This window comes from Coloeus monedula (assembly GCF_965178545.1).
Source record: "Coloeus monedula genome assembly, chromosome: 3".
NCBI classification, from domain to species: domain Eukaryota; kingdom Metazoa; phylum Chordata; class Aves; order Passeriformes; family Corvidae; genus Coloeus; species Coloeus monedula.
Window position 1 is genome coordinate 112,384,475 of NC_138783.1, and position 22,539 is coordinate 112,407,013.

The 22,539-nt window shown below is 39.6% G+C and overlaps 1 protein-coding gene across 3 annotated transcripts in view; it reads left to right on the forward strand.

Moving 5' to 3' along the window:
• Nucleotides 1–22,539, forward strand: part of USP9X (ubiquitin specific peptidase 9 X-linked) — a 101,371-nt gene that overhangs the window by 11,344 nt on the left and 67,488 nt on the right. For all 3 annotated transcript variants that reach the window (XM_082277900.1, XM_082277901.1, XM_082277902.1), the window contains exons 2-9: nt 10,718–10,971; nt 14,599–14,744; nt 15,045–15,124; nt 19,065–19,177; nt 19,492–19,710; nt 20,923–21,038; nt 21,280–21,531; nt 21,609–21,747. In XM_082277900.1, coding sequence (XP_082134026.1) covers nt 10,876–10,971; nt 14,599–14,744; nt 15,045–15,124; nt 19,065–19,177; nt 19,492–19,710; nt 20,923–21,038; nt 21,280–21,531; nt 21,609–21,747 — 1,161 coding nt within the window. In that variant the 5' untranslated portion in view covers nt 10,718–10,875. The remainder of the gene's footprint in view (nt 1–10,717; nt 10,972–14,598; nt 14,745–15,044; nt 15,125–19,064; nt 19,178–19,491; nt 19,711–20,922; nt 21,039–21,279; nt 21,532–21,608; nt 21,748–22,539) is intronic.

A 22,539-nucleotide genomic window follows, 5' to 3' on the forward strand; every position in this document is an offset into this window, starting at 1 on the left:
TTATGGGTTTAGCAGTTTATGGGATTATTTCAGTGCAGGGAGAACAGCAGTAGTGTGTGTTGTGGATTTTTTTATTTTGTGTATGGTGGGTTGTGGTTTTTTTGAATGACTTTCTGGTTTTCAGATAGCTGCAACAGAGTTCTTAAACCCATCCTCAGTCCTTAGGATGTGGTAGTAGTCGATTGTTTCCTCCTGCATTTCTCAGTAAAGAAGGTTATGACGTGCCTTTTGATAGGCTTTATGGATCCAGGAATAGTGTGTTTCTGGTACAGTGGTGGCATTTCTTGGTTCTGTGGGGGGGAGTGGATATAGTAGAAATAATTCTTCTGTTTCCAGCCCTGCTTTGTTCTAGGGGCTTCTTGTTCCTTTCCAACCTCCTCTGCTATTTATCTTTTTGCTTTTATATTAAACCTCAGCCTTCACTGAGTTGGCAGAATGAACATAAAGACAAAAGACAAAACTTCTGTTCTGTTGCCACTTCTTGCTTCCCTGTAGAGAGACCAAGATTTTTAAGGGGAGTTGTTACACAAGTTCTCTGGAGCAGGTAGCTAGTTTTCAGGGATTTCTGGAGCAGTCTGCTTAGGAGGATGGGCTTGTATGAATTGGGTTGGAATGGAGCATGTTTAAGGCAGACAATATTAAAAGAAATTAGCTATCATCTTGTAGCACCTCTAGGGAGCTTGTGCAAGCTTGATTTTTCAGACAAGTATCTTCTTACTGAAATGGTTGTGAGGCAGAAGAAAATGTCAAAATGTTTACTTGCAGTTATCTGGCGTGGAACAGTACAAAATCGCCAGCCTGAGTAGGCAGTTGATATGTTGAAACTAGTTGGAAGTTTGGCTGAGTTTGTTAAACAGTTGTGAAGGAGCTTATTGAAACATGAATTTTAATGCTGGTATCACTTTCTTCTGTATTAGAGACATTTAAATGATACTTGACAATGTTGATGGTAGAGTTTGGGTTCCTGTGCTTAGTTTGAGCTGATTGAACATTACATGAAAAGCAGAGCTAAAAAAAAAAGTGAAATTAAAACTAGTACAGTAATGGGAATGCTTGCATTTCAAAATATCTAGGTATTTCACAAAGTCATTTTTGTCACGATTCAAGAATGTAATCTGCTTCCAGCTTAATATCTCTGTTAGGTGCTGTATCATGCTTTAATTATTTACAATTAACAAGCAGGAAGTTGGGTTGGTTTTATACTTTGTGTGAAAATTTCCATAATGTGTTGATAATGCCACAGAATATTAGATATAAAGACTACTACTAATTAATAATTAATTTTCTTTAGTGCAGTGTTTAACATAGTTTAGAGAAGCCATTAAGTTTTTGATAGGGAACATGAAGGGAGCCAGAGGGGCTGAGCCTGATTTTTGCAGGCCAGTTTTAAACTCCACTTTTCTACTGGAATCCTTACAGTCCAGTTGCAGTATTGGCTTCAGGTGCTGCACGCTACAGTGACACATCAGGGGCGTGTAGGTAACATGTAAAAATAACGTTGTAGTAACATCCGTAATTCACTGGCTGAATGACTTTAGCTAACATTTCAAATATTTATAGTCCTGAGTTTTGCAAAGCCTTAAGTGCAGTATATATACTATAAATAAGGCCATGTTTTAAAGCTGCAAGTGGGACAAATCTGCAAGATGCCATTATCCTTCCTTTCAGGTACTTGAGAAAGAATGAAGGTAGCAAAAGCCATTCAGCACTTACCAGTGGCCTGGTAGAATGCATGAACCTCATCAGAAATCACAGAAGCCACAATGTGTTTGTGTATCTCAGGAAGAAACCAAGGCTAGGGATGCCATTGAACATCAGTGAGGATTTGGACCTCAGTATGGTTCGGCACCATCTTCCAAGGATAAAATGTTGAAGGGTTATTTCCTTTTTTACCGTCAGTTCCTCTCCTTCCTTCCATAGGAAGAATTGAAGTTGTAAACAGCATCAAATGGCTCTAGTACCTCAGAGGGAGTGTTTTGATTTAAACTTTCCTAGTTAACTTTTTTAGATTTTTGTCTGCACTTAGTATTATCTGTAATCCTGAGGCAGTTGGACTAGATGATCGTTGGAGGTCTCTTGCAGATGAACAAAATAATTCTATTCCTCAATATTCCTGTAACTGGAGGAGGAAGAAGATACCTCATAGTTTTATCTTCATCAGTCCTGCCTATGAAATTGTGTTTAAAAAAACCCTGAGATTTCTTCCTGAGGCCTGCAGCAAAAGAAGAAAACAACATCTAAGGAAATTTCAGAGGTTTATTTTCTGTTTATCCTCTGCTAGAGTTAGGGTACAAAAGTTCTTAACAGTTATTAAGGGTTTGAGCCCCACTCATGAAAAGAAGTGAGATACTCTGTGGTTGTTTTTTGGAATTTACAAAACCCATATTCTTTAGTTAAAAGTAGGACCTGACTTAGACATTGTAGACTCTAATGCAACCTAAAATAACAATAAAACCTTCCTGCATAAATTGCAGAACCGAAGTTTGGGATGTGTGCTATCAGTGGCTTCACCACTACTCTCACAATATTTCATACAAACCTCAACATTTTTACCAAGTTAAAGGTCCAAGGATTTGGTCATGAAGAAAGGAGCCTTGAACACTGGTGCCGTTGCCCAGGGTTGGGCATTTACAACCTCCCTGGGTAACGTGTTCCAGTGTCTCACCATCCTCAAACTAAAAAATTTTCCCTAATATTTAACCTGAATTTCCCCTCTTTCAGTTCATGCCTATTACTCCTTTTCCTGTCACTAGCATTCCTGTTGAAGAGTTGCTCTCCAGTTTCCCTGCAAGCCCCCTTCAGATACTGGAAAGTTGCTGTGAGGTCTCCACTCAACCTTCTCTTCTCCAGGCCGAACAGCCCCAACTTTCTCAGCCTGTCTTCATTAGGGAGATGCTCCAATGCTCTTACCAGCTTTGTGGCCTCCTCTGGACTTGCTCCAACAGTTCCATACCCTTGTATCGGGGACACCAGAACTGTACACAGCACTCCCAAGTGGGGTCTCACCAGAGCAGAGTAGAGGAGGAGAATCAAAAGATGTTAGAGACTACCTGAATTTCTGTACTGCATTTTAACATGCTTGTCTGATTAAATTTACAGGAAAAAAAATAAAGGTTTAAAAAAAATGAATCTTTAGTGAGCGAAACCAGAATTATTAGCATGATTTTAACAAGTAGGAACATATTCCTAGCCAAACCCTTCACCTAGCAATTCACAATTTCATACTATTAATATTTTACCAATTACACAGATAAACCCATAAAATTACTAATAAATCTTGCACATGGTACCCAAACTAATGGGGTGGCAGTGAGAACACATCACAGAGTAATGTGGGGTATCTGGTAAGCTTGGCACAACAAAATGTGCGCTAACACAGCCAAGTGTCAGGTCATTTACCTAGGAAAAGGGGCATACTGAAAACTTTGTATATATTGGTGAACATGACAAAAAGCACAGTTACTTTACAAAAGCAACTGCCAGTGAACACCACAATTGTATGTTTGCAGCAAGAGTAACTCTCAGCACTTCTAATAGAAACATATCATTTTGGTCACAGAACTGATAAGAAACTTGTGAATTACAGACTTTTACATCTAGAAAAAAAGTAAGTAGCCAAAAAGTTAACCCTCCTCACAAATTAGCTACCCCAGTGAGATGAGAACGCAGTGGGATGAATCAAATATCTGAGCCCATTATAGAACATGAGAGACCATCCATTGCCAAGGCAGCCTCGCTGTTCTGGGGTTTGCAACTATTTGTCTACTCCCTTGCAGTTAGGGAATAAAGATGTCCTTTTAAAGATTGCTGCTTCTATTCTCTTTGACTTTTGGGCTTGTCAAACAAGAAAAAGAACTGAGAAATCAGCAGACAGCAACACAATCTGTACTTTTAACTGGCACTTTTTCTTTCAAAAAAATCAGAACTGCCAGTCAGGCACACAAACAAAATCAGGAAGAGCAGGGAGAACCTACCTTTTCCTCCAGCTTTTTAGAAGAGGTACACCATTTCCTAGACATGACATAGTATCTCCTCCTTAGTTCTGAAGCCCCAAATTATAAATACAGGAAGGCATGATTTCGTGCTAGGAACTTTTAAGCTGTAGACTTCAAGAACAGAACCAATACATCTAAAATGTGTGTTTTGCAGGTCTTATAGCTTGTGATGCAATAAAACATTTCTTGACTGCTTGAATTAGTGCACAGAGCTAAGAAAAGCAGCTGATACCACTACCATCTATATATATAGATACACTTTCAATTAAAAGTAGTGTACATACAGAGAAACCATCTTTAAACATAACTCCTAAAGCACAAATGATAAAGAGTAACATACTCAGTAAAAGTGTTCTGTGTACCAAGTGAAAAGGGAGGATGCTGAATGCATTCCCAGAACACTGGGAATGTTTTGTGCACAAGTGTATTGGATGGTGAACTTCGCACCATAGCTTGCAGAGGTGTAATTGGATGAATTTTGAATTGGATGAATTGGATGAAGTAAGGTAGTTCTTTGATGTAAAGTGTTTCCTTTCTTATTTAAGTCTTTCGGGAAGTTATTCCATGTGGAAACATCTCTGCTGTGAGGACACACTGAGAGGGTTGGGGCTGTTCAGCCTGAAGAAGAGAAGGCTGTAGGGAGACCACAGAACCCCTTCTAGTGTTGAGAGGGAGCTTGCAGGAAAGCTGGAGGGGGACTTACAGCAAGGGCATGTAGTGATAGGACAAGGAGAATGGCTTTAAACTGAGAGTAGGCTTAGATTAGATGTTAAGAAGAAATGATTTCCTGTCGTGAAGGACTGGCACAGGTTGCCCAGAGAAGTTGTGGATGCCCCATCCCTGGAAGTGTTCAAGGCCAGGTTGGATCAAAGGAGCAAGCTGGTCTAGTGGAAGGTGTCCCTTCTATGGCAGGGGGTTGGAACTGGATGATCACTGCGATCCGTTCCAACCCAAACCATTTTGAGATGCTATAAAACAAGAAGTTAGTATGTTTTGAGTATGTCAGCTTTGTTGCCTTGATGTGCAGAGCCAAATACTGTTGTAAGCCTTGGCTTGAATACAGTTTGTTCTGATCATAATTTCTTGGGCTCCCAGTTTGGAAGTTCACTTTCTATGCTCTTACTCTTGCTTAAACTCATGTGAGTGCTGCATGTAGGAGCATCTTGTACGAGGTGAAGTTGGGTACTGTTAAGTAGATGTTGAGACTAAGCTTAGTCTCAACACCAAGTTTTGAAATTAAGGAGAAAAGAATCCTCAAAGAACTGAAGTATGTTTCAGAGCAATCTCCCTTTATTTTGTTGTATGAATTTGAGGGCAAATAGAATTATATGTTTACATAGATGTTCTCAGTGTTCCAGAAACTTTTGCTCCCAGTTGTCTTAATTTCAGGTATATGATGTAGAATGATGACTGAAAAAAGTTACTTGAAGCAACATATTTTTCAGAGAGAATAGTTTTAGTTTGTAACCATTACAGTTACTCAAATTGTGTCTTGTACTGTGATGTTAAGACATTTATTGCTTTGAACTAATGTTGGAACCTGATGCAGTTGACTAAGTCTCATATACACTCATTTGTTTAGGAGAATAAGGAATTCAAAGGGGTTTTTTTTTTGTAATATGTGCTATTTGAGATAACATTTTCTGATTGCTGCTTATCAGGTATTTTTTAAATGTTGAAAGATACTTCTTGCTCTACTGAATAGTAGCTTAATGACAGGTTTTGCATTAATCATTGAATGCATGTCACTCTCAGTGCATGTCAGTGTTAATGAGCAAAATGCTGCGACCTCCAGTTCTCTATTCTGATTATGTTAATAATTTCCTCCTTTCTGAAAGATACAAGGCACAGGGAGGAAAGAAAATGGAAAATGTGTGGGGGTGTGTATAGATTGTAACTACTGAATTAGGTCAGTGTTACAGATTTGGGGGAGGTGTTTCTAGTTGAGAAATCCTTCTGGTTGAAATAAAGGAATGGGGTAGAAGTCTAGAATTTTTAAACTAGAATCATATCATAATCCTTGTGATGATTCAGTACTTACTGAGGTTTTAAGAATGCAGTTCCTAGAATCCTGTATGAAACAAATCAGTGATACCTTTCAGCCCCGAATTTGTGTTGCTGCTGTTAAGCCTTTTTGCAGTACAACGCTTGTGATGAAGGAGCAGCACATCTGTGAGCTCCCATTTCATGGGAACATCATTCTGTAAATAAATTGCTTTATGGTTGTTAGAAAGCTCTGTTGTTACATGTTAAGCAGACTCTTAACTCTGGCATTCATTGTTACGACATGGCAAAGTAGATTTTGTGACATATGTCGTCACTTGTATATGACCAGAATACTTTAGTTAAAGGAAAAATAGGTCTGTCCCCCTAGATAGGGCTTAAGTAATGCTCATGAATAATAAAGTGTATTTTGAGGTCTGCCTCGTGTCATCTGGCACCTTGCATTTGCTTTTTGCTGAGACTCTGTATTATAAGTAACTAATTTAGGGAAAAGGGCTGTATGTATTGGGGTATTTCAGTTACTTTTGAAGAGGAGACTTGGAGAAACTCAAATGAAGGCCGTTCGAGAAGTCAGCTGTATTAGAAAATCGTTTTTGTTCCTTTATCATTATATGGTAACATGCCTTTGTGTTTGCTGTGACATGTTATCCTGTAACAGACTATTGTGTACATATTTGCTTCTTACTTACCACTTATCTAGGAACCTACCTCTGAGTTTTTTCCCCCCTGACTTTTGAAAAGGTTCTTGATTTCTCCCCAAAACAAAATTAACCTATTCTGCCACATAGCCATGAGGTTGCAGACTGTGGAAGCTGAGGTGAAGTTCAGGTGTGCAGCTGTAATGGGTGGTTGAGCCTGGAAGCAGAGACCGCTCCCTCCTGGAGGCCAGTGCCGTGCCTGGTGTCCTCCATCTGGGCAGCTGGGGCTCTGTTGGAATGCTGCTCCCACTGGATGGTGCCTTCTAAAGGGGGCCATATGGAGTCAAAAAGTCTATAGTTGCCTTTTTCTGGTGCTGCTGAAATTCCAAGGAGTCAGGTGGAGCAAAAGCTGGCTTTCATGTACAATTTGTTGGTGGATCAGGGTGACGTAAGGAGATGGCAAAAACATGGCAAATAGGAATTTTTTCAGTTGGCTTCAAAAGCAAATATTAGTGGGATTCATTTGACTCAGTCTTCATAGCCTCATACACTGCTTGATTAGCAGTCACTTAACAGGGATCTATCTGCACCTTGACAATGTGTCCATTCAAAGCTTTGGATAAAGGTGATGATTTTTTTTTAATGTGGCTTGCTCCTGGGATGGGGCAGCCCTGGATGTATGGACAGACTGGGGAATGAGATGCTGGAAGGCAGTGCTGCAGAAAGGGACCTGGGAGTCCTGGTCAATGGTGTGATTCCTGGGGATGGTTCTGTGCAGGGCCAGGAGTGGAACTTGATGATCCTTGTGGGGCCCTTCCAGTTCAGTGTATTTTGTGATAGTGTGCTGAATCCAAAATCAGAAATAGTAGAAATGAGATGTATATAAAAACTAACATAGAGTATCCATTAGAATTCAGCTGGATACAGGTAATTTGAATTGTTTATATTGGGCTGTCTGTACACTTAAAACCAATTATGTCACTGCATCAGTTTACATTTGTTTATAAATTATCAAATTAATTATAAATAGGTATAAAGGCTATTCTTGAGCTGAGCCAAACTGTACCTTGGTGCATTGTAACTCTAAAAAATTGAAATTGAATAGTCTGAATTAAAGAAGTGATGGGAATTCAAAATTTCATGGTTAATTAGTTCTAGAGAGACTAAAGCAGTGGTGTGTTCTCCGTGGGCTTGCAGTTTGCTGTTTTCTCTGAAACATAAATGGTAAATGAATGACTGAAAACAGGACTGGTAAACCACTTCCTTCTAATACTGTTTAAATTGCATGAATTGGATAATGATTGCATTTACAAAAGTATGTTTGTATATTCTGTAATTAAAAGGAAAATACCTGAACAAGAATATCCCTGCAACTGAGAACATGCAGATACTACAAGAAGCAGTCAGATGATTTATTGGAGATGGAGTGGTTTTAGTTAGCTGCAGCATAACTTGAAGTTACTATTGTCTGTCTGAGGACATCACACAAATTTGGAGGGAGAGGCGATGAACTCACTTAAGAAGTTTGCCTTGTCTAATGCACATGGCTAAGACAAGTGAAACTGTGGAAGCCCTGCAATACGCTTTCCTGGGAATGTAATTTAAGTAATATGCATAGAGAATCACGATTAGACTCTTAAGCAAACAATCCCTAAATAAGAGGAAGAAAAAACCAGATTAGTCCTTCATGTAAATGTTTTGTATTTACTAGTATCTACAAAATTCATAATATTTTTCTTAGATTTTGTTTCGTTTTGTGAATTTGCAAGATTTTGAGTAGGTTGGCTATTTCAGTATTAGCTTTCTTGTATCTCCTGGTTAAATCGTGTTACTTGCCTTGAGCAGAATGGAATTTACAAGAATGCTTTGCCCACATCCTTCAGCTAAGCACAGAAACAAAATCTGAGGGTAAATTCACACTAATGTCAGTCAGTGTGATAGGAGAGCTGCAGTTTGTCCTGGCTTCCTGGCTGGCATTAGGGTGATACTCTCTGGCCTTGCAGTGCTCCACTTCAGATAATTAAAGAAACTGAAAAATAATCAGTTTTTTTACATTTGGTGGGGTTTTGTTGTTGTTTCCTTTGGTACTCTGAACCAGCTCACTTCATGATAAGTCAGCCCAAAGCATTAGAGTACGGAAGAGATGAGATCAAGCAGCTTGTCCTTGGTGTCAGCTATTGTGGAACTGCAGCTGCCGGTGGACACTTCTGCCTGCAGTTTAAGCCAGCCTGGACCAGGATTGCTGTTGAAATGAGCTGTTTTACCCCTTCCCTGCTTCTATGCTACCTCACTCCTTGTGCCAGCACAAGTTTTTTATGTGGCTGTTTCGTGAACCAGCCCTGTTAAGGAAGAATAGTGGCGATTAAAGAAGGTTCATTGTGGTGGTGATGGTGGTTGGCTTAGGGCTGCAGAAGAGTGCTGTGTACGTTGGCAGCAGTTTGATTTCACTGGTACCTCGGAATCTCCATCAGGTAGTGCAGGGGAACTGACTGCATTGAACTGCAGTAGACTGCAGTGTGTGTATGTGTATATATATGTGGCAGGACACTTACTCTTGCTAGTACTTTCTACTTAGTGATCTTTATAAACATCAGTAAAAACCAAATATTCAGCAGGGCATTTAAAAAACCCACAAATTAAATACCAAATATATTAATTTTAAAAATTGCATTTCAAAAATCAGTGTCTTCCTAAAGAAAGTTTTGAGTTGGTAATGCATTTTTTCTGGACTTAGGCTTACTAAGCCCTATGAATATGAATTATGAAAGCTACAGATGGATTGCAGTTGAGTGTTTTGAAACAATACAGTTTTATTCAAAAGCGAACATTATTTTAGTGACATTATTAAAGATCTCCAAGTTTGTTGGTACTGTTAATATTGGAGACTGGGCAGAGGAGTTGGAGTGTATTCAGTCATTTTTTATTGTATATGTAATGCTGTGCAAATTCACACAATATGAGAAAAGATTTTAAAGTGTCTTGGAGGAAGATAACAGCATTGAAACTTAACTTGAGATGAGACATCATAATAAAACACTTAGGAATATGCATAGTGTTACAACAGAGATTTCACTCCAGTTGTTAACTTGAGGTTTTGGTGATTGGATCAGGAACACAGCACTGCCAAATGCATCTTGCTGGAAGCTCATACAGCTCTTTCTATCACCTTACTTGTCTTTTTAACTTTCTGAGAACTGTTTTTCTTTTATGTGGTGCTTGGAAGTCTGAGTTGCTCTGGGAAATTACGTTTCAGCTTCTGTGGTTATACAGTGCTTGGTGGTATTGAGTGGAATTGCTGTTTTAACTTAATGCAACTGTTTTTGTCTGTATATGATACAGTGAAGTTGAAACACAGTGAATATTGAACTGTTGGTATACCATTACAATTTCAACAAATCTGATGTCACAATTTTCTTCATATAATCTGCTAAACCACTTTTTGGGGGTGGGATCGGCTTCATAGTGGGGCCAAAAGGCCAGTGGACCCAGGCTTTCATAGGCACGTGCTGGATAAAGGGAATACGGATCAAATTCCCTGGGGGAATACTGATGTGCTAATAGTTTGGCTGCAGGGTCTCTGTTAGCCTCAGCTGAGATAGAATCAGTCTCTTAACTCTGTCTGACATCTGCAGTTAAGACAGTGTCAGGTGGAGAGTATTGGAAAAGATTACAAATTTGGCTTTTTAGGCTCTTAATCAGGTCATTACTACATAGACCTTGAGCAGCACCATGAATTCAGATGGAGAATTTACTGTGGCAATTCAGACACAAAAGAGTCAGAGTAAACCACTGCATGCATTTATTCTGAACACAGAGTAAATAGCCACCCATTTTGGATGTGTGTCAGTTTCTCAATGGTATAAAGATGATTATAAGTGTAATTTTTACTTAGAACATTAAAATCATGGTAAATATTTCAAATGTGATGTGGTCAGTTGTATTCAATAAAATGAAACACTAAGTATAATATAGAAGATTCTCTGTAGCAGTGTATTTGTTTCTGTAATGTTCTTTTCCCAGTGTGGATTGTGTTTCCATGCATGTATTAATACAGGATACTGTCTTTTTATTCCCCGCCAGGTTATGCAATGGTCTCTGCAAGATGTTATGTTCTTGAGTTGGAGCTTTTTAAGGCAAGCATATGCTGGTACTTCAACTTTACTAAGTGGACTATAATTTCTTCTCTTACATCAACTACATAAGCAGACAAAATTGCAAAGATCTGCCCTGTGTCGAGTATGACAGCCACGACTCGTGGCTCTCCGGTAGGAGGGAATGATAGCCAGGGCCAGGCTCCTGATGGACAGTCCCAGCCTCCCCTCCAGCAGAATCAGGTATGGTATTAACAATCAGTTCATCTAAAAATAAAGGAATTTGTTCTGTAAGAAGTAGTGTTCCTGAATTATTTGAATTTGTGTCTTTGTGGAGATCTCTAGTTAAGTTAGACATTTTTGTGTGTGTGTCTGGAAGTACAACAATATTTTGAGGGTTGAAGGCAATGCTGTTGGCAAAGTAAATGTGGTTGGAGAGCACTGCATAGCAAAAAATGCTCCCTTTTCAGGCAGTGGCATAATTCTTTCAAGCATACCTATTTTGGATAAGAAGCCTTCTTGGAATAATACCAGAAGCTTCCTCAAAACCACATTGTAGACTTACCTGCCACAGATCGGTAAAACTGTGCTACATCTGTGAGTTCGGTTTCTGCTCAGTTCTGCAAAAGCACTTCTTGGATATAACAGCTTACCCAGGTATCAGCTCTTTCAGAGCAGCTGTGTCTGGGTCTCAGTTCATTGTACTAGACTTCCTGAACAGCTTCACATGTTTCTTGCTTTCAGAAGACAAGCAAAAGCTTTCATATACTACATCACGGTGTAATGATTCTTTTTTGTTGGGGGGAAAAAATACCAGAGAAAATGCTTTTAAACAATACCATTTAAAGCCAAAACCATTTAAGAGAAGAGCCACACTTTGTCATTTAGTTCAGTATGAAGATGGTATTTTTTTAATACTAGAAGGTTTAGTGATTGCTCCTTCCTGAGAATGAGCTGTACTTTGAAATGTGTGGTGGGCTGACCCTGAACTGCCAAGGAAGTCTCCACTGTCGCAGACTCCCATTGCGTCAGTGGGATGGGGAAGAGAATTGGAAGAAAAAAGTGAGAAGCTGTTTGGGCTGAGATAAATGCAGTTTAATAAATGAAGGGGTAGGGGGAAACAAGTGATGCAAGTGCCATCACTCACTACCAGCTGATGGATGCCCAACTACTTCCCAAGGAACAGCTGCCTTGGGAAAAATACCCCCGTTGTTTTATTGCCAAGTGTGATGCTCTGTGGCATGGAGTATCTTTTGGGTCATTTCAGGTCAGCTCTCCCGGCTGTGTCCCCTCCCAGCCTCTTGCCCTGTTAACTGCTGGGGGCAAAGTGAGAATCACAGGATGGGTAAGGTTCTAAGGGACAGCTGGTGATCATCTAATGCAGTTTCCCTGCTCAAGCAGGGTTCCCTAGACCACCTTAATGAGGATTGTGATCAGACAATCTCCAGAGAAGGAGACTCCACAATCTCTCAGGGCAATCAGTTCCAGTGCTTAATCAGCCTCACTGTTAAGTTCTTCCTCATGTTCAAGTGGAACTTCTGTGTTTCAGTTTTTGCTCATTGTCTCTTGCCTGTTGCTGGGCATCGCCAGGCAGAGCCTGGTCCATCCTCTTGACACCTCCCTGCAGATGTTGATGAGGTCCTCTCTAAGCCATCTTCAGGTTAAACAGGCCCAGCTCCCTCAGCCTTTCCTCAGTGAGATGCTCCAGTTCCTTCATCATCTTTGCCACTCTCTGCTGGACCTGCTCCAGGAGTTCCATGTCTCTCCTGTACTTATGAGCCCCAAACTGGACACAGCACTCCAGGTGATCCTCACCAGGGCTGAGCAGAGCAGCAGGATCACGTCCCTGACCTGCTGGCGGTGCTCTTCCTAATGCATCCCAGGATCCCATTGGCCACTTGGCCACAGGGACACGGTGCTGGCTCAGGGACAGCTCATTGTCCACCAGGACCCCCAGGTCCTTCTCCCTAGAGCTGTTTCCCAGCAGGTCAGCCCCAGCCCATCCTGGTGCCTGGGGTTGTTTTTCCCCATGCAGGACCCTGCATTTGCCTTTGCTGGATTTCAGGAGGTTCTCTGCCCATCTCTCCCTCCTGTCGAGGTCCTTCTGAAGGGCTGCACGGCTCTCTGGAGTGTTGGCCCCTCCTCCCAGCCTTGTGTTACCAGAGAACTCGCTGAGGAGGCATCTGCCCCTCACCCAGGTCATTGATGAATAAGGTAAACAGTGCTGGGCCCAGTGTTGAACCTTGGGGGACAGCACTGGTGACAGGCCTCCAGCTGGACCCTGTGCCCCTGATTACCAACCTCTGAGATCTGCCATTCAGCCAGTTCTCAATCCACCTCACTGTCCACTCATCCCATCCACACTCCTGAGTTTGTGAATGAGGATGCTGTGAGAGTGTGTCAGAGCCCTGCTGAAATCAAGGCAGACAACATCCCCTGCTCTCCCCTCATCCATCCAGGTAGTTCTTTCGGACTACTGAACTTGTTTCATCGTAGAAGGTAATCAGGGTGGCCAAGCATGACTTACCTTCAGTGAATCCATGCTGACCTCTCCTGATCATCATGTTGTCTTCCATGTGAGTGGAGGTGGCCTCCAGAGTGAGCTGTTCTATCACCTTTCCAGGGGTTGAAGTGAGGCTGACTGTCCAGTAGTTCTCTGGGTCCTCCTTTTGCCCTTATTGAAGACTGGGGTGACATTTGCTTTCTTCCAGCCCTCAGGCACCTCTCCTGCCTCACTATGGTTCCAGCACTTCTCTCAGCACTTGTGGGTGCATCCCACCAGGGCCTGTGGATATGAAGTTTAATTACATGGTCTCTACCCAGTCTTCCCAACCAAAAGAAACTTCCTTCCTCTAGATCTCCTCCCCAGTCTCCTGGCTGAAGCAGCAACAGGACCACATTTTCCCATGCATTTATTTTGGTTGTGATGTATTTGAAGAAGCCCTTGTTGTTAGCCTTGACATCCTTAGCCAGGTTTAATTCCAGGTGAGCCTTGGCCTTCCTCACTGCATTTCTTCGTACTCTGACAACATCCCAGGTGGCTTTTCCTTGCTTCCAGCTCATGGTATCTCCTGCCTATGTCTGAGTTTTGACAGGAGTTACCAAAGAGAAAAACAGGCCTTGAATCTGTGCCTGTTAACCAACAGATAAAACACTGCTGTGTTACCAGTGCTGTTTTGGTCACAAATCCAAAACCCAGCACCCTACAGGCTGCTGTGAAGAAAATAACACTCCTTCCCAAGCAGATTTGGTACAGCAGGTGAAAAACGTTCTTGAGGTTTCGTCTTCCTAAGTCTTGCTCTTCCAATTTGAGCCATTATTATTGTCAGTTCATACTATTTCTGTTAATGAATAATAAGTGGCATCTGAAAAATGTGTTGTGTTTTGCATGTCCCATCAAAATGGATTTAACAATCATGTTCTTCAAGGTTGATTAGTAGATGGTTATAGTAGTAGGTCACTCATTTTTAACAAACTCTTTAAGAAGATGTTTTCCATGATTGTTTTCCTCTGTGCTTTTGTTGAAAACTATGTCTCTAATAATCAACTTCTCTGGACAAGATTTGTAAAAACTGGAGCTTCAGTGTATTTTTTTCACAGTCTGGAACATGTTCTGCCGACAGTAGAAGCTATTACCAAAAAAACCCCACTTCCCTTGCTGGGAAAGTAGCTTGATTTTTAAACTGCCAACATAGAAAGAATATAGCACATTTTATGCTCTGTTTTTTGTTAATAAATCTGAAATCAAATTATTTTATATTGATATGTACTTGAGATGATTCTTTGGCATACATTAGGAAGGAAAAATGCCAAAACAAGTGGCACACAAGTACAGGCAGTATTTAAAGTATTTTTCCATCCCAATTTTAGACTTCTTCACCTGATTCTTCCAATGAGAACTCCCCAGCTACCCCGCCTGATGAGCAGGGCCAAGCTGATGCTCCACCCCAGCTTGAAGATGAGGAGCCTGCATTTCCACACACAGACCTGGCAAAGTTGGATGACATGATCAACAGGTATTTTCACACTTTTGACAAGGTGTAGATGATTTGTGCAAATATCTTGATAGTGGAATCAGAATTTTTGTATCTTTGTTTCACTGGACTTCTTGAAATGCTTTTTTTGTTGGGTTAAAGTTGTAAAGAGAAAGAGGCTTCAAGCAGAATGAGTTTTTGTTTGGGTTGGTCAGTGTAATACTCACCAGGGCATTTAAAAATCTGTTTCCTGAGCCTATATTAAAAGCATTACAATGGGGCAAGAGTTCTTGATTTTTCAGAAGCACAACTGAAATTGGGTTTGTTTGTTTCTGAATATAGGCCTCGATGGGTTGTTCCTGTATTGCCGAAGGGGGAATTAGAAGTTCTTCTAGAAGCTGCTATTGACCTAAGTAAAAAAGGTAAGCTGGAAGACATTTCATTATTAGATTGGTGTGTAAAACTTGTTCTTCTTCTTTAGAATCCCTGGTGAAGGCTTAAAAATTGTTAATAATTTCTGTTATAGCCCTGGTTTTGAAGATTGTGTCAGAGTGCTATGCCAAATCTTCACAGATAAGAACCTTAAAAAAGCCATTAATGTAGTTAGAAATAGGTGCCTTAGCCCGAGTAGGGAAGTCGAATAAGCTCACAGACATAAAAATCCTGTCATTCCTGTCATACCTGTTTTCTGTATTCACTTTGATATCAGACCTAGTGGGTTTGGTCTTTATAGCAGATGCTAAAACTCAAAGAATTCTATTTGTTCTTAACTAAGTTTCTAGTCTAGTTTTCAAATGTCTTGCCATAAATTTTTCTTCAGATTTGCACACATATACTTCTAAGAGTATCAGAGAAAAGTTAGCATTTTAAGCAGCATGGCTTAGACTAATAGTCCTACCAGTGCTTGCTGTGTCTGACTTGGGAGTAGGAGGGTTCCCTATCAGGACTGTGTATGTGTTTGTTAATTTGTACTGGTCAGATTGACAAGTTTGTCATCTGTTCTGGAAAGTTCTGTTCTCCTGGGAGGTTCCTTGTGCTTGAGTAATAGCGGAAGTTACATCAAAATAATTTTTTTGGATATCTGCACTTACGAGCTCGTTGTGTTTCAAATATAGTGTCATACAAAGTGCCTGCTCTTTCTTCTGCATAGGTGCTGGCCCAGGACGATTTCATTTCCATGTTAATAAATGTTATTCTTAGGCAGCTTTAAGACTAAAAAGGTGATTGTGGTCCTGATATTCTGGGTTATCTTGATTGTTAAGTGTTTTTTGCTTTGGAGCACTCTGTGGAGAACCAAAAGTTAGGGTGCAACCTTGTGATCTGGCATAGGATAATGATACACTGTTGCCAACACTGATTTATCAGCTGTAGTTGTGCTTGGAATTGGTGGCTTTGTGTGTAGCTTGGTCTGGCAGGAATCCTCAGGCAAGTGTAGGATGTTGAAGGGATCACATCTGTTCTGAAGCAAAAAAAAAGCCAGCTTTTCAAAAGAAAATGTAGCCACCTTTGTGTCTGCATTGTTGGAACAGTGCAGTAAAAAGGAATTATCTGCTTGTGATTTGTGAGAGAGGAGATGTATGTTCTGCCAGCTGTTAAGTCATCTTTAAAAAACCCCAAAAAACCCAAAACCTAAAAGCTGTCAATGCAGTGAAGCAATAAGAGCAGAATGAGATTTTTAGCTACTCCTGACATCAATGTACTTCCCCAAAGCATCAGGCTTAGTTGAAAGTTCCCCCCCCAAAAAGCTTATTTTTCCTCTTGAAGTTGTGAAAAACAGTGGAAATGTATTTGTATGCTTTTGCACTTTGATTTTTAAGTTGGTGGTGTGCAATTCTGAAAAGTACTTCTGCGTTGCTACTTAATTGTGTTTCCTCCTACCCTCTAGATGAATTCCCATGTGTGTATGCAAGGATTATTGAATAAGGAGAAAACAAGGAAAGCTCTTATAAGTTGTTGTTTAGTGTGTTACCTTTACAGCTACATCCTAGTTTTCGGGGGTCTTTTTGCAACTTGAAGTTACATGATGGCTACCATGGTTCTTTTTAAATAACTTCCAGTTCCCAGGGAATATGATAGGGTGTAACTTGGTGTAACTGACACTGTTTTGGTAGATCAGAGCTTGGCAGACACTGTTTGAGAGTGGGGTATATATAGAGAAGTAATAGAAATGGTTCTGTTGTGTACATTTCTTAATAGATTAAACTGTGCTCCATTATGTCAGTAACATCCAGAATTGGACTCCTTGCTACCTGTCTATGGGAATTTTTCATATTCTGACAAGATCTGTTTCCAAAAGGAGGAACTGAAAGGATAAATTGAAAAATAACCAGCTTTTGAACTGCATAAACTCTGTATTTCTCACTGTATCTTATTTAAATTGTGAAGCAACAAAACCTAGAAAGACCCCTCTACATGTTTTTGTCAAGCACCATTTTCTTGTGATGAGGGCTCTTAAATAGCTTTTATTCCTGACATGGCCAATGGCTATCAGCAGTCTGGAGTGACTGCAGGGTAATGGCTTCTTTGTGACCCTCGCTATAAAATGAGAGTGGTATTTGCATCATCTTTAAATCTTTTCAGGGACTACAATTGAAAGGGACATAACTGAACTAATTGAAGGTACATATGAGAACGAAGTGTCAGCATTACCACCTTCAAGTGAAAGGAGCAAATTTGACAGAGTAGTGTGAATCCTGTTAGACTGTGACTTGCATTATTCTTTGTTAAACAATGAGCCATGCAACTATCAACAGATAGTCTGGAGTTACTTGCTAATAGAAGAAAACCTATTTGAAAAATAGCATTTAATAGCTAGACTGATGTTTATCTTCACAATAATTCTTTAATACTTATGGAGTATTTTCAGTAATGAGATTTGCTCCAGAAATAAGTGTCATAGTGAATTGGATGCTATAAATTTCGAAGATAAAAAAATGGTTTATTTTAGGGTTTTGGTTTTTTTATAGGCAAGAATATTCTCCAGTCTTTATTTCAAAAGGATTTTATTGCTCCTAATATTTACACTTAGTTTTTAACATGCTGCCAGAACTTTCCAATGTAACACACACAAGCAAGATACAAGGCAACTTTGGAATTTATACCTTACTTAAACTGAAATGAGATTTCACTACACAATATAAACCTTCAGACTCGATCCCAAATCTGTGTTTTTGATGAATTGCACAGAGTGGGAAAGAGAGGTAGGCCCTAGTGACAAAAAAAATTAAATTTGTATGTGCATGGGCACATATGCATCCAAAAGTTAGGCAGCCCAGTAATGGGAGTTGTTTCCAGTACCCTCAAAGACCATCTCCATTTCTCTCAAGATGATTTGTCTGCATTTCTATGGGACCACTACTGAGTTCCTTACTGAAGCTGTATCTTCTGCATTTTTTTGAAATGGTTATTTTTACCCCTCTTCACTCACTTCCAAAAAAGAATGGAAGATAAAGATTGTATTTGTTGTTATTTTTGCTAGTGTATCTATCAAAGCCTGTTGTAAACATGGGGGGAAAAATGCAATCCAGATCACACATTTTTAAAAACAATTCAAAAATTGTGTAAAGGAGTGTAATTTTTTGAGATGGCTTTACTAGAATATTAATCCATCAAGTTTTTTGTCCATTTAAGCTTATGTAAGTTTGTTTTCATCCAAGACTTGTTTAAAATCAATTCTGAAACTTTAAACAAAATACCTTTGAAGTCCAAATGTTGTGATTTAACCCCAGCCAGCAACTAAGGACCACACAGCTCAGTGCCCCTCTGCTGTGATGGGGGAGAGAATCAGAAGGGCATAAGTTAAAAAACTCATGGGTTGGGATAAAGACAGTTGAACAGGTAAAGCAAAAGCCTTGTGTGCCAGCAGAGCAAACCAAGGAATTCATGCACCGCTTCCCATGGGCAGGCAGGTGTTCAGCCATCCCCAGGACAGCAGGGCTCCATCACATGGTGGCTTGGGGAGACAAACAACTTCACTTCAAATATCTCCCTCTTCCTTCTTTCCCCAGCTCTATAGGGTGATCATGACACCATATGGTCTGGGATACCCCTGTGGTTCTTTGGGCTCAGCTATCCTGACTGTGTCCCCTCCCAAATCGTTGTGCACCCCCAGCTTACTTCCTGGCAGGGTGGTGTGAGAAGCAGGAAAACCTCGGATCTGTGAGCGCTGCTCAGCAGTAAAAAAAACCATCCCTGTGTTAACCAACACTGTTTCCAGCCCAAATCAAAACACAGCCCTGTATGAGCTACTGAGAGGAAACCAACACCAGCACACCAAATCTGCTTTCAGCATTTAAAATGTTCATGTAACAACTAATGAAATTCCATGTCTAATACTTTGTTGTTCTTTCTTATTTTAAATAGGCCTTGATGTCAAAAGTGAAGCATGCCAGCGATTTTTTCGAGATGGGTTAACAATATCCTTCACAAAAATCCTTACAGACGAGGCAGTGAGCGGCTGGAAGTTTGAGATTCATGTGAGTTTTTAAAGTTGTGTTTCTGAAGAGCATAGTTATTTAAAGAAGGAAGGAGTCTGCCTTTGTGATTAGGGGGAGACTGTAAAAGCTGGATCTAATCTTTGAAACTCAGTAGTGAGCTGTGAGAAAACTCTTGTATACATGGATCTGGATGGGCAGTGGGGAAACACCTTTCTGTCATTTTTTCACTTTATTGCCTGCAGTGTTTTGGAAGGAAATAGAACATGAGAGATGATTTGAGGAGGACTGGAACCATATATGTTCTGAGTCTGTCCCCTGCCATGTTCTTACTTGTTTGTTTTCTTTCTTAACAGAGATGTATTATTAACAACACTCATCGACTAGTGGAACTCTGTGTGGCCAAGCTGTCCCAAGATTGGTTTCCCCTTCTTGAACTTCTTGCCATGGCCTTAAATCCTCACTGCAAATTCCATCTATACAATGGTACTCGTCCCTCAGAAACAGTTCCTGCAGGAGTCCAGCTCGCTGAAGATGAACTTTATGCCCGTCCTCCTGACCCACGATCACCAAAGGTATGAAAACCTTTTCAGACCTGTGTATTTTATTCTGTGCAGTGTTACATAATGACACAGGAGCTGTAGAGAAGTGTTTTTAGAGCATGGAGAAAAAGCCCTCTTCATTCTCTCTATCACTGAGGTGTTCTGCTGCTTATGACTCCTGATTAGAGACTCCTGCTTAGACTCCTGATTTCCCCTGGCTTAGAAGGGGAAATGTACATTCCCCTTTCTAACTCTTCCTGTCTTTGGTCCACTATCAGACTGTGTCATGTGTTTCTGTGGTAAGCTGGCACAACTCTGTTGGAATGCCATTCCTACTGTGTTAATTGGCTTGCTTGCATTTGCCAGTTGATGGATTTACCTTCTCACTTAACATGATTTTGTAGGCGACACATTTTGAGGAGGGGATTATGTGATAAAGTAGGAATTTTCTCTTCCTTACAGTTTCCAATGGTTGAAGAGATGTTTATAATTGGACATGAGATACTACTGTCAGTGTGGTTTTTTTGGTGGGTTTGGTTTGGTTCTGGGGGGATGTTGAAGGTTTGGTTTTGGTTTTTTGTTTGTTTGGGTTTTTTTGTTGTTTGTTTTTGTAGTTGTGGTTTCTTGGGCTTTTGGTTTTGTTGTTGTTTTATTTTTTTAACTGGAAGTGAAGATTAGTAATCCATTCTGGTTCTTGAGTCTGAAGTTTTCAGAATTGATCTCCAGATAATATTGATAAGACTTCAGGAGCTAACTGAATTATATATATACATATTTTAGTTTTTTTATATTTTCTTTTTCTTTAGTAGAACTGCTGACTATTGACTTAAAAGAACTAAAGGTAAAAAAAGGGCTCCCCTTCCAATGCTAGTTGTGTTTAGAAGAATGTTACTTTGCATTCTTAATGTTTTTATATTTGGCATTATTGCATCCAGAGCAAAGAAAAAATACCAGAACTGTCAGACTTTCTGTAATAATATAGCAGCCAAAGCTGGACCTAAATTATAGTCAATTTTATTCCTATATGTTTGATAAATTTCTTTGAGTAGCTCATATACAGCACCGGCTCTTTGACATGATAACAGAAGAGATCTTGTTGCCTGTTTCTGAGCATTTCCTTAAAACTGAGTATGTAAGCTATTGTGTAAAGACTTTTTAAAAGCAAATTTTGTTATTAACAGGTACTTGAAAATATTTCTAGATGGTACATTGTAAATATCAGAAAATAACTTTGCTTTATTGCAGGGTTGGCTAGTAGATCTTATCAACAAGTTTGGCACATTAAATGGATTTCAGATCTTGCATGATCGATTCATGAGTGGATCAGCATTGAATGTTCAGATCATTGCAGCTCTCATCAAGTAAGTTTTTTTTCTAAATAATGATTTATGCATTTGGAAAAGTTGGACTCAGTATAAAATACTATGTTAGCAGAAAGCTTGGACTGTCATTGAAGCACTTCCTTTCACTGCATCTCTTAGCTGGTTGTGTCTGCCTTCACCATTTCATGTGCTTCTAAGTAGATATGAGTTTCTTGAATTAATTACACCTTATTATATGCATGTCTACTGATTATGACACCCTTTTTTCTTTCTTTTTTAGGCCATTTGGACAATGTTTTGAATTTTTAACATTACATACAGTGAAGAAATACTTCCTTCCAATTATAGAAATGGTTCCACAGTTTTTAGAAAATTTAACAGATGATGAACTGAAAAAAGAAGCAAAGAATGAAGCCAAAAATGATGCTCTGTCAATGATAATCAAATCTCTAAAGAACTTAGCTTCAAGAGTTCCAGGACAAGAAGAAACTGTAAAAAATTTAGAAATATTTAGGTTAAAAATGATACTTAGGTAAGATGCTACTCCTAATATAATATGCCACTGGTGACATTTTTTTCCACACTTCTTACATTCAGTTTTTCTCACAGGTTGTTACAAATTTCCTCTTTCAATGGTAAAATGAATGCACTAAATGAAGTTAACAAAGTAATATCCAGTGTGTCATACTACACTCATCGACATGGTAATCCTGAAGAGGAAGAGTGGCTCACAGCTGAAAGAATGGCAGTAAGTGCTCCTTTTCAGTGAAGTTCATTGCATAGATTTTGTTTCTCCTTAGTACTCTAACTGGAGAAGTAGCTCTATATTGTGGATCCAGCACACACTGTCTATTTTCATATAGTGTTAGAAACATTAGGTATCATGTAGTGGTAATAAAGCATTTTAATAGTAGCCTTTCTGTGAAAAAATGCTGTATTTGTGTCAAAGCTGCTGTTGAGAATTACTTTTCAGTGCTGCTGAAAACATGACTCAAAAATGGATCCTTGAGTAGTGCAGGTTTTATGTAGTGTTTTAAAAAACCCAGAGAAACCTAGATAAAACAAGTCTGATTCATTTGCAACTTCAGTGCCACAGTAACTAGAAATTTAATGGTCATTTAAATAAGGATTTAGTCTGGGTTTTGCGCTTCAGCTTTTTCTGACAAGAGTTCTAAGTGTCCACTCTGCTTCTCACATTTCAGAAACTGAAAGCTTTGGTACAGAAAGTTCTAGATACCACATTTTTGTTTTAATATTTTTGTATTTTGAATACTGTTTCTTGAATGTATGTATAGGGAACTATGAAAATGAGCAATTATAAAATTAAAATAAGAACTATTTTCTCTTAATCTTTGTGAAATCTCATTGTGTTAAGTGATTTTTACATTGTTCTGCCCTATCTTTCTGACTGGCCACCTGTTGTGAAGTTTGTAATACAAAAGGACATCTGACAAGAAAGAATAACTGCAGTTTTGACATTTTAAAGCAATAGGAGGAAATAGGTCTCTTTTTTACATGTTCCCTACAGTTTGGCATCTCA